General features: G+C 32.3%; 2 protein-coding genes across 6 annotated transcripts; one reads left to right on the top strand and one right to left on the bottom strand.

The window, feature by feature from the left end:
* Positions 1 to 178: 178 nt before the first annotated feature.
* On the top strand, positions 179 to 8670 carry app (Palmitoyltransferase app). 3 transcript variants are annotated; one of them, XM_011643979.3, is made up of 9 exons: positions 179 to 1215; positions 2830 to 2990; positions 3135 to 3293; positions 3444 to 3581; positions 3670 to 3824; positions 3894 to 4011; positions 4141 to 4253; positions 4395 to 4497; positions 6912 to 8670. In XM_011643979.3, the coding sequence occupies exons 1-9, from the start codon at positions 1040 to 1042 to the stop codon at positions 7214 to 7216; spliced, it is 1428 nt and encodes a 475-aa protein (XP_011642281.1). In that variant the 5' UTR covers positions 179 to 1039; the 3' UTR covers positions 7217 to 8670. The 3 variants fall into 3 exon arrangements, with proteins under 3 accessions (XP_011642281.1, XP_088932908.1, XP_011642280.2); XM_089076782.1 differs by lacking the exon at positions 6912 to 8670 and having other exon boundaries at positions 179 to 445; positions 670 to 1215; positions 4395 to 5641; XM_011643978.3 differs by lacking the exon at positions 6912 to 8670 and having other exon boundaries at positions 4395 to 5641.
* A 137-nt stretch (positions 8671 to 8807) lies between these two features.
* LOC105430426 (protein odr-4 homolog) lies at positions 8808 to 11572 on the bottom strand. 3 transcript variants are annotated; one of them, XM_011643981.2, is made up of 8 exons: positions 11296 to 11572; positions 10755 to 10934; positions 10269 to 10474; positions 10022 to 10193; positions 9763 to 9942; positions 9468 to 9681; positions 9211 to 9390; positions 8808 to 9128 (listed from the first exon to the last, which is right to left on the bottom strand). In XM_011643981.2, the coding sequence occupies exons 1-8, from the start codon at positions 11389 to 11391 to the stop codon at positions 8971 to 8973; spliced, it is 1386 nt and encodes a 461-aa protein (XP_011642283.2). In that variant the 5' UTR covers positions 11392 to 11572; the 3' UTR covers positions 8808 to 8970. The 3 variants fall into 3 exon arrangements, with proteins under 3 accessions (XP_011642283.2, XP_011642284.2, XP_011642282.2); XM_011643982.2 differs by having other exon boundaries at positions 8808 to 9119; positions 9211 to 9393; positions 11296 to 11571; XM_011643980.2 differs by having other exon boundaries at positions 9211 to 9393; positions 11296 to 11566.
* Positions 11573 to 12064: the final 492 nt, after the last annotated feature.

The raw sequence follows: 12064 nt of genomic DNA, 5'->3' as shown, positions 1-12064 counted from the left end.
GCGTGAAGAAGGAACGGCCGGGCTCGGGACGGCTCGGCGACGGTCGAGAGGGTCGAGAGGACGGGAATTCCGATGATCGATGATCGACCCGCGCGCGAAACGGACGAACGTTTGAATCGCGATCGCTCGGGCCGCCCTCGGATCACGTGGTTGGCCGAGTCACGTGGCGGTTTCGCGTGAGCCGCGCGCGGGGTCGCTGCGCGAGCGTTTTCGCAAGTGCGAGCGAGCGAGCACGTCGTCTCGTTGTCGCGCGTCGTTCACTTCGCGACGGGTCCGTGTTTCCAGTAAATGACGCGCGTTATCGTCGCCCGCCGGAGACTAATCGTGACGGGGACGATGACAGTGGCGATTTGAAGGGGGATGCGCCGCCGGTTCTTGGTGAACGGTAAACGTGGCGCACCTCGCGGGCTTCGTCACGGCTGGACAGTGTTCCCGTACGACCCCCGTGAGTGGCCTCGCTGACCCAATTTCGACCAACGATCGTGGCCCTTCTGATCGCGCGGCCACGACCCTTCCTCGTCGAATCGCCGTTCCGTCCGAGTTCAGTGGCTTTCGGTGACGAATGACGACGAGAACGACGACAACGACGACGACATCGTCGCGCGTAGCGAATTTTCTTAGGCTAGAACGAGTCCGCATTCTCGCGCTTTAGTTTTTTTTTTTGCGAAGATGCCGTGGACTCCTCGATTTTAAGAAAAAAAAAAAATACAGTGGCTGAGAAAAATTAGGTTAAGTCGACGGACGCGAGTTTACCTTCGATCGTCGACCAATCGTGGGTAGAGTACGATCAACAGGCGATTTTACGACGGGCACATCGAGTGAGACGGGTAATATTGGGAAGTGGTGAATAATACATGGATGCTGTCACCGTCGGCTCTGGCAGCTTCCGCATTCTCACTCGAGGACCAGACGACGCGGCCGAGATGAGACATGACTGTCCGAATCCACGTGCGGAAACGTCGAAGGGACACGATTATACCATTGTGATAAATCGCCAGCAGCCTCTCGCCGGGATCCGTACGTTCATATATGACAGTACATGAGAGAAGCCTCAATCTCGAGCAAGATGCCTCACGTCACGCGAAAGTGGGAATTGTTCCCGGGCAGGAATCGCTTTTGTTGCGACGGTAGAGTGATGATGGCACCACAGACTGGAGTATTCTACGTCACCGTGTGCCTCATCGTCGGGACAAGCGGACTATTTTTTGGTTTCGAGTAAGCATTGGTTTTGTTGCACAAATGAGAGAGTTTTCCAGCAAGAGAGACAAATCGACACAGGAGTTACTCTGTTTTTCTTCAGTATTCGGTGAGAGACAAATATAAAAACTCCTGTGTTGATTTGTGTCTTTTGCTGAAGAGCTTCCTAAATTTTAAATTGAAAGTAGCAGAGGATTCTCGAAATAAGTATAAATAACACGTATGAAGTAAAAGACTAGGGAGAGTCAATGTGGTAATTAGTACACAGAATTTGAAGTCAATAATTCTTTAACATATTTGTGACAAATCATTAGGTAATTAATGATACATAACAATCCAAAATTTAATAAAGAACACAAAAAGAATACAAAAATCAAGCAAACGTTTCAGCTTGTATTTGCACCTTCAACGCAGTGTGGATAAAATGATACTTAATTGTCATACTGTGATCATGATTTTCTTAAATCTTGATAGATTTGTTTTGAAATGATATTTATATATATATCTAATCTTATAAATATTCAGATTATTATAAATCCTTGAATTGATTTATGATGCCATTCAATGAAATCTATAGACATTGTCTTAAAATTTTGCTCAAGACAATTTCAAGTACAAGGTTGAATTATGAATACTGCTCTATTAGCACATTGCATGCTTTGTTGTTAGAACAGGTTCTTTGGTTTTGAGTAAACCATATATCAGTGCAAAAATAAATCTTTGTAGATTTGTTACAACAACTTGAGGTTATATTTACAATCTAATTTCATATTTAAATCATTTTAGATTCTTAGGTGGTTCTACGATTCCATCCAATTAAATGACTGTACAGTGTTTTGAAATTGTACTAAAGATGATCTTAAGTACAAGATTGGGCTATGAATACTGTCCTTAATCTATTAGCACACTGCATGCCTCGTTGTCAACAAGTAGGCTATTCTTCGATTCTGAATAGCATTAAATACAATGATATTGCATTTCGTTTGATGTCAAGGATATACCTCGATAAAATTTAAGTAATGGTTATATACATTTTATACATATATATCTTAATCGAATAACATATATATCTTAATAATAAACATATATCTTAATAATAAAACATATATATTTTAATCGAAAGTACATTGAAAAGATATTTTGTGAAATTTAGGCAGTATTCATAGACAATTCTTATATCTAAGATTGCCTCAAGTCAAATCTTTGCTGGTCTCAAGAACTGATTACGAATACCACATTTAAAGCGGCATTCATAATCGGCTCTTATATTTAAAATCGTCTGAAAATTCCATTTCAACCAATAAGATTAGTTATATAAGTTTATGTAATATTTATTAAGACTTATCTTAAATATAAGAACGAACTATGAATATCAACCTTAGAAACCTATTCAAATGCCAATCTTGTACTTAAGATTGTCTTAGATTTGGTTCTAAATAATCTGATAAATAATCTCAAGATTCTGTTCAGTGAGGATGGAATGATTACAGAATCTCAAGCTAGGACTCGAGACGATTTTAAGTATATGATTAAGCTATGAATTGAATTATACATGAAAAGGGGAAAATTGGCGTGTTTTTGTACGTGACAAAATAGAGTTTTTAGACAACAGTTCTCACTTTTTTTTTCCAGTTGTCCGTATCTGGCACTACATGTAACACCAGCAATACCAGTGATAGGAGCTCTATTATTTATATTTGTAATGTCTGCTCTGTTCCGCACAAGCTTCAGCGATCCTGGAGTAATTCCAAGAGCAACACCCGACGAAGCAGCTTATATCGAAAAGCAAATCGGTATAAATATGATCATAGAGTATTCATAGCGATTACGTTTTATTTAATCGATAATATTCAAATTAAAAGATAATACGTAAATATGTTTCCTATAAAAAATTTTTTCTCGAATGCTGAATCGAAATATTTTTCATTGAATTCTAGAAGTACCGAACAATGGTAACTCGAAAACATACAGACCTCCTCCTAGAACGAAAGAAGTCTTGATTAGAGGACAACCAGTAAAATTAAAATATTGCTTTACATGCAAAATATTCAGGCCACCAAGAGCCTCTCATTGTAGCCTATGTGACAATTGTGTAGGTACGTACATCCGTTCTTTTATCAAAATTAGATATCTGAAGACTTATTTTCCTTTCTAAATTATCGATCGCATACCAAGATTAATCTCGAGTACGATGCTTATTTAATCACAGATATTAGACAAAATTTTAAAGACAGATATTCTTACAGAGAGATTTGATCATCACTGTCCATGGGTTGGCAATTGCGTGGGCAGAAGAAATTATAGATATTTTTATGCTTTTATAGTATCTTTGGCATTTCTTTGTGTTTTTATATTCGTATGTGCAGTCACACATCTAATTATGCGTAAGTATCTTGACCTCTGGATCATTAAATGAATGAATGTATCAGGACAAAATTGGTATTTCATGCCTGCTTACTATTTATTCTTTAGTTACAAAAGATGATAAGCCGTTTTTAGACGCTGTAAAATTATCCCCGAGTAGCGTTATTGTGGGAGTCGTTTGTTTTTTTTCTGTTTGGAGTATCTTGGGCCTTGCTGGTTTCCATACATATTTAACTAGCAGTAATCAAACGACTAACGAAGATGTAAGTACTTGACAAAATCATAAATGAATTATGGTCGAAAACTTCTTTTAATCGCTATTACTGTTGTAGATCAAAGGATCTTTCACAAATAAAAGAGGACAAGATAATTTTAATCCTTACAGTCAAGGAAACATTTGCGGGAATTTTTTTTACGTCTTATGTGGACCAGCTCCACCTAGTTTAATTGGTAAGATCTCTCTTGCATAAGTTACATAACATTAATTTATGCTAATGTGCAAGTCATAGAGTCAAGGGGGCTATGACATCATCCTTTAATTGTGTATTATATTGAATTCTTGGGTCATGTTTTTTTCAGATCGAAGGGGAATTGTTACACCTGAATATCGCGCCGAGCATGAACGAGTTACTGATGATAATGTGATTACTAATAATAAGACATATGGTACTGCCAAAATTGTGCAGCCTCAGGTAATTATAAATTATTTAATAGTTTATTATTTATTAATATTAATTATTTGTTTATTACTTTGCTAACGCGATTAAATACAAATATTATTCAGTGAAAATAACGTACAACAGTATATGTTTTCCAATATTTTTTTTTAACAGTCGAACGGTACGACAGTTCAAACGAGTCCCAGTACGGATCTCACGGGCTCGATGAACAACTTGATCAGCGGTCAACATTCTCCAAGAATAGAGTCGATAAACGGTGAGTTGACCCTCTTGAGACACCCTACGCGTTGTCCCGAAGACCTACCAAAATATCCGCGCCAGTATATAAATGATACCTATGTGCCGCCGTATCCAGTGCAGCATTGCTCTCAGGATTCTGTAAAACATATTAAATACACCGAAGTAGATCGATTGAATCCAGATTTTCAGAAATATCCATGTAGATGCGAGGAAGGTCTGCACAAATATCCTCATAGATGTAGAGAGGAATATCATAGATGCTCGGATAATAATCTTATATATGACCAGTGTATAGGGGATCAAAAATACGGAATCGATCTACAGAAATATCCTCAGAGATACTCCGAAGATCCTTTGCGTTACAAGATAAGCGAGAAGAATGGTTATACCGATCTGCAAAAGTTTCCTCAATGCTATTCTGAGGATCCATTGCGACTCTCACAATCCCCGCATATGCTTAAATATAACAATCTGAGGTGTACCGAGCATAGCTTAAAATATCCAATAACGAAAAACATTTTGCCGGCACGTATATTAGGTACAGGTGGCATACCGATTATCGGACAGACCGCGATTGGCCTCGTGGTCAACAGATTCGGTTCCGGACCACTGACCAATAATTTATCATACGCGGAGAACTCGTTATGTCCGAGCGATAGTACGGAGGAAGATCTCTTGAATCGTCGTTTCATTATGAGTTCACTCAGTGATAATGAGGATATTTAACGTTTATTATCAATCAATAACGCATTTTTAAAATATAAAATTCATTTATAGTAAGAAAAGAGGACAAAATAATGAAATAATAATTACATTCATACCAAAGAAATCTTGGACTTGTTTAGAGAGCTTTAAAAATTAGATTATGATTCGTCTTATCCTTAAAACATCTTTCACGTTGAGAAAGTGTACTGATTTGTATATACATATAAATGATTATATATTGTTCTTGATTCCTTTAATTGGGAATTTAAAAAAAGTTATATATACAAATGCCAAGAAGTTGAATTTAATTGTTGAAAAAAAGAGATTTATCTATTTATTTTTTGAACGTGTCGTTTTGCATTATGCATAGATGTTTATTTTAAAAATATGTATATTATAGTTGTGGTGGTATATATTATAAGTGAATTATAAAAGTATACAATATCAATTATGTTCACTTGATGTGATTTTTCTTAATAATTTCCTTTTTAATTCATATTATATATATATATATATATATATATATATATATATATATATATATTATTTATATGAAAAACAAATACTATACATTTAAGCTTTAATCTGTTGTGGCTCCTAAACAAAATTCTCAATTCAAAAAATTATTTTATATCTTTTTCATAAAAAATTTTGCTAATCGTGAGAATTCCTTCATTGTTATAAAAATGGATAAAAGCGCATATATACAGAGATATATTTCTTTAATCTTAAATTTACATTATCGCTTAAAATAATATTTTCTTTACATAGGTATTTGTATATATATTTATCTAAGTTTCTTAGTAATTAGAAAAATTTGAATATAATTCAATAAACTTTGTATTCTCTTTGTTGTTTAAAATTACGTCCTGTTATCGAGGGCTCAGAGCGTACTACTTGGTAAGTTCATTTCATACATTTTGATCGTCGTTGAGTGTATGTTTTAATATACAAATGACTTGATTATATTTTCACTAGCATTAATAAATCACTATACACGTGACATGTTCCTTTGATATTTTTATGAGACTAATTTTGGAGCAGTATATTAATTACAGGGTTTATGGCTTGTGACTAATTTATAATTTGGTTTTATATTATTAAAATATGTAAATAAGTTGATAAATCTATATGCGAAAATATATTGAATTTTTTATTTTTATTATTTGAGAGAGAACATCTTTGATTTAAGATAATAATATTTAATTTTTTAATGTGCGTATGCTCTCTTTACAAATTTACAAATGTTGGTAAGATATTTTGTAATACCAAAGAATGTGCAGAATGTTGTTTGATATGATTCTTTTTTTTTTTGTTTTATCATGCCTAAGTGGAAACAGTATTTAAAAAAAAAAATCTTTTTGCAATGCTATGTTTAATATGAGATGTTAAAATTTTATGAAATGTAAGAAACTGTGTACTGAGAATTAGTGCATTATTACATGGGCAAATGAAATTACAATACAGCTTGCACACTGCTGACACTGTGTGTACGATTACACAAGGCCAACGCTGCACCTTTCTGATAATAATCATACATTATAATGTTTTTCTTTTTTGTTGATACTAAGGAGGTTTTCATAACAGCTTATGTTTTCCCCTTCACGATTTTTAATAGTAATTATTTATATTTTAATGCTGTATGTGCACTTTTTTGTTATAAATTGTCTGTATGATACTGTCGAAAACAAGATATTTATCTGGCATTATGAATTTTGTTTTTAGGTAGTACCACGAACAGTATAAGTCAACTTGTTACCAACGAAATACCGTTAGCATCTCTCAATATAGTACCAATTGATATTGACGAAATCGCTCCGCTGCCTTCTCGTCAAAGTGTCGTGGTCTCTTCCGCTCTGGACACATCTTCCATACCAACAGTTACCGTAACAACCCCTCTATCTGCATCTAGACTCAGATTATTGCAGGACACGACTATGATAGAGTCTGCCTTAGACTTGGATTCATTGGAAGATGCGAGCGTCGGTAGAGGAAGCCAATCAGGTCTTATAAAAATGGGTGTAGTATAAAATTCTGACTACGAACTGTAGAGATTAAGAATAATCGATTTCTGGATAATGCAATTTAAATTACCTTGCGTAACAGAAGTAAGGGACGCAATCTGTTTGCAATATTCGTTGAGAACACTTTACACAATATAATAATTAAATGCAGAAGCTAATTATTATTATTAGTTGCAAGAAATAGATATATATTATGCGTTCTCTTGGAAAAAAAGTGATATTTGAGGATAATTTTCGAAAATTAGAAAATTAAGTCACAAATAAAACGGCCGAATTGTTATAATTAAAGTACAAATATTATTCGAATAATTAAGTTGCAATAATCTGTATTTAAATTAATTTCGTGCGACTACTTCTTACGTCACATTCATATCGTATTAAAATTATGCTCGCAAAGAGAGTTAATATATTTCTTTTATTTTTTAAAAATATTTGTAATGTCAGAGCGGACCGTAAAGTTTTTAGAAAAATGTTTGGAAAATTAATATTAATAATTAATTTATTTGCATTTTTTTTAGATTACTCACTTTTTTAAAGTAAACACGCTCGAAAGAAGATATTATAATGATATAGGAAAGAATTATGCTACTTAATTTTGTTTATGCAAATTAATTTATATAAAGTTATGTCATATGTCATTATAAGGAAATTTATTTTTTTCAATTTATAGCATCGAGTTATATATTCAAAAATATATTTTGCATTCTTTCATTCCTGTATATGTGATATTATTAAAATTCATTCATTTTGCAATAGAAATGTAAAAGATGAGAATGTAAAATGCAATAGAATGTAAAAAGATAGTTACATGTACAAGTCATAATTCTAACTTGTTTGTGCTTATATACTCGATGAGAAAGAAAATCAAAGTTATAACACGAAAAACAAAGTGAATATGTTTTAACCGTACGAAAGTTAAAGTTAAAAAAACGAAGGATGTTGTGCTTTCAATATGAGTAAACAATATTTATTGCAGAAAAGAGATGTAAGAACCACGATATTTTTTTTTGTTACATTCTTAGAGATATTGTCTTTTCGACGGAATTTGTCGTGTACAGTGTAAAAAGTTTTGTAAATAAAATTTTCATATACATTAGCATAGAGAATTTTACAAATATTTACAAAATTTATTAAAGCAAGCAGTCGATAGCGAGCATTTAAACATTAGGATTGTCACTGCCTAATTTATTAACAAATTTTGTATCAAAATTGCATGTTATTACCTAATTTGGCATTATGCGATATATACATATATATATATATTATTCATATATGAATAATATCGAAGAGTATATTAATAACAGTACAGTTGTCATACTAAAGATGTAAGGATTGCCATTATGAAGACTAAAAAATACTATTCTTTTGTATATAAGACGTGTATGATATGGTATATGTATATATTATGTAGATGTTATAATAAAATCTATATATATATATAGTATAAAGCAAGTTAAAAATATTTTATAGCATTTTATTATTTTTCCTTAGAAAGTATTAATGCATGCGTGTATTTTTACAAATAAAAATATTTAAATAATTATGAAAATGTTATTTCATGAGAATATTGTTTAAATTAAAAAAAATTTATATCGCATAACTTTCAAAATGTATATATTAAATAATAATAGTGTTTACATTACAATTTGCAAGTAGATATGATTTAAAAATATATATTACTTTGAATGAACATTATATATTGCATAACACATAAACAAAAAGCTATATTTTATATGTATTATTAATAAAACAAATATACATTAAATCATTTGATGAACAAATACAGCTATCAACAATATAATAAATGCAACGCTTAACCCCGTAAGGTAAATGGCCATTTGATGAGTCCTAGTTGTATCAGTATTATTGTCTAATGGTTTAGCATTGACGTCGCTTTGACAGTAGAATTCTAAAAGATCTGTATTAATATATTTAGTTGCAATCAAATAATGATATATGCGATTTTGAGTTACGATGTCAGTCTATATTTTTCTACTTACCAGCTTGCAATTCGACTTCCTTTTCAACCTGATTTTCTTGCACTTCAAGATCTAGAAGTTCCTGCAATGACAATAATGCTTCTTGCGGTCCTTCGCCGGGAAACAGATAATCCGACAAGGTAACTTTATTTTCCGGTAATGCTATTAACACTCGTCTCGGTGGTTCATGCAATGTAATATCTTCTAAAAATAAATTGCAAACAGAAATATAAAAATGTTGAACTTTATATATCACACATATCCCTTGTTCATGATACCTTCGGGAGAACCATTTTCCTCTTCTATCAGACTATCCCAATGCATTTCTAATCTGCTTGCCAGAGATCTCACTATATCTTCTTTCACAGCTGTGTTGGCTTCCGCAATATTAGCTTTCTGATGTACGAATGTTCTACTGACTAACTGTCCAATTAATCTTATTGACGCACTGCACGACGTTATCTTGATATCCCAATTAGTATTATCTTGCGACTAACAAAATAAATTTTACCTAATAGATGAATCTTTTAGTATCTCTTTTTATAATCTTCTCATAAATCTGTTTATACTTACACAGGGAATATACAAACTAACTTGAAGTGAATTATTGCTGTCATTTGTCTTACTTTTATATTCCTTATTACTCTTCTTTTTCTTGCTAAGTATTTCCAACATGTCATCTGGAGATCTGACTTCCCCCTCGATGACGACGAGCGAAGAGTCGATCAAATCCGCTATGTTTGTCAAAATATTCTACAAAATTTATATTTTTAATGCGATATTGTAAAGACGATAAATTTCTTTAGGTCTTAATATTTATCTCTATTAATACATGTAACTGTTTCTTGAGAGTTTCAGGATCTTTATCTGCTGCAATCAGATATAATTTATTAAAATCTACAAGAGCTTCAAGTTGATGCCATTTAGTCGCTTTCTCTTGGAATTTCCAATCAGCAGGTTTCAACATACTGTCCTTAGAAATATCGATAGATTTGCAAATATATCTAAAGTTAACAAATTTCAATTACCAAATCAGTTTAAATATGGGATTTAAGATTATGTGTAGTACTCGAGCATACTTTTGTGTGATGCTATTGAAACTTAATATAAGTTTTTCATCCTGGTTATTTCCACAAAGATACTTATTGTTCCACGACAGAGTTTTATGAATTGCGCCAAGGACTGATTTAAGTTTTTGTACATTACTGGTATTGTCCAAAGTGTCCTCAGGTCCAACAATGAATATGCCAAGTACCCACATTCCACCAGGCAGCATTCTTGTAACCTATAAATTAAATAAAGTACAATTATTTTTACATAATTACACTAGGTTGCCTGCATATACATTAATAATTCCTTTTTTATATTTCTCATTTATATATTTAGATATATTTTTCTTTAATTATTTATCAAAATATTAATGACATATTGTACTAATTTTAAATATTTAAATAAATTTATATAATTCTAAACATTTTATTTTTAATTCTTTTCATAGTAATTAATCAACTCATAAAAATAAAGAATATGTTACTTCATAATTATGTCAAGAAAATTATAAGTACATGTTTAGCGTGATCAGCAACCCAGCTCATAGGTATATCCTTAACAGATTTGATATATGTATTTGCTGCATCTTCTTCCATGGGCACTGTAGAACCAATTAACGTTTCTTCTACAACATTTTTAATAAAAGGAGGTGGTGTTTTTGCTAAATGTACAATATAGTCCTTTTGCCCAGCACTCTGTAATATCAAATAAAAGGTATTAAAACAATATTATATGTTGAATTCAATCACGGCAGTTTGGTATCTGCAGAATAAAAATTCTTACACAATAGACAAATGAAAAATACATATGAGACTCTACATTTTCATTTTGTTAAAATTCCGTTAAAATATTTTTCTTCTAAATCCAAGGATTAAAGAAAAAAGATAAATGAATGACCATCATTATCGAGTTCTATTGATTTAAAGTAACTCAAAATAATATTACAACGATACATTAACAGCAACGCAATGTTTTTCACTTGCTAATCGCATATGTTAGAAGTGTCGTTATTAACATATGACTGATAGGACAAGTCAAAAAATACCGAAAGCGCACCTGTCCTAGAATCAATCCTATTACGTATCCATCTGGCTTCGCCAAAGACTTTAAATATGTGCAAAGTTGCTCTTCAGCATAAACTATTCGTCCCATTTCCTCCACGCGTTATCTTATTCGACCGCTGTCAACTGCTAATCTCAACAATACCACAATATATGTAGATGAAACCACAGTGACACATAGAAAAACATAAGCAGTGAGATTTTAAAGTTGCTTGCACTTTCTAAAATTTTCGATATTTAAAACAGGATAGATATATATATATATAATATATATATATATATATTCGCAGACGATGAAGAAAGAAAGAGACACGAAAAGTGCAAGAAGTGCAAAAATGTAGATACAGATTTAGGTTAGGTTTGCAAGGCATATATAAATATATATATATATATAAAACATGTATAAATATATATAATTATATATGAAATATGTACATATATATCATAGTAGATTCTTTCTTTTGTAAAATTTCTGTTTGATATAAAAAAATAATAATAATTTTAATTCCTTTTGGAGCATGCTTAAGATCTTTAAATCTCCCATCTATTGTAGCTGTGTTCCGATATTCTGTTCACTGCCAGTACTGAAAATATATAGTTCAAGTCACGTATATTATAGATTTTCAATACTTGCAGTGAATATCAGAACGCAGCCTGTATTATCAGTTAATCTTTCCTCAACCATACACAAACAAATCTTCCCCAATGATTGTGTTCGAGAAGCACATTGTCATCTGTGATTGGAATAGCTCTTTGGATCCAAG

Source organism: Pogonomyrmex barbatus, unplaced genomic scaffold (assembly GCF_055798465.1).
Source record: "Pogonomyrmex barbatus isolate J1 unplaced genomic scaffold, ASM5579846v1 scaffold2, whole genome shotgun sequence".
NCBI classification, from domain to species: Eukaryota; Metazoa; Arthropoda; class Insecta; order Hymenoptera; family Formicidae; genus Pogonomyrmex; species Pogonomyrmex barbatus.
Note: the sequence above shows the minus strand (reverse complement) of the source record. Positions and strands in the feature narration are given on the sequence as shown.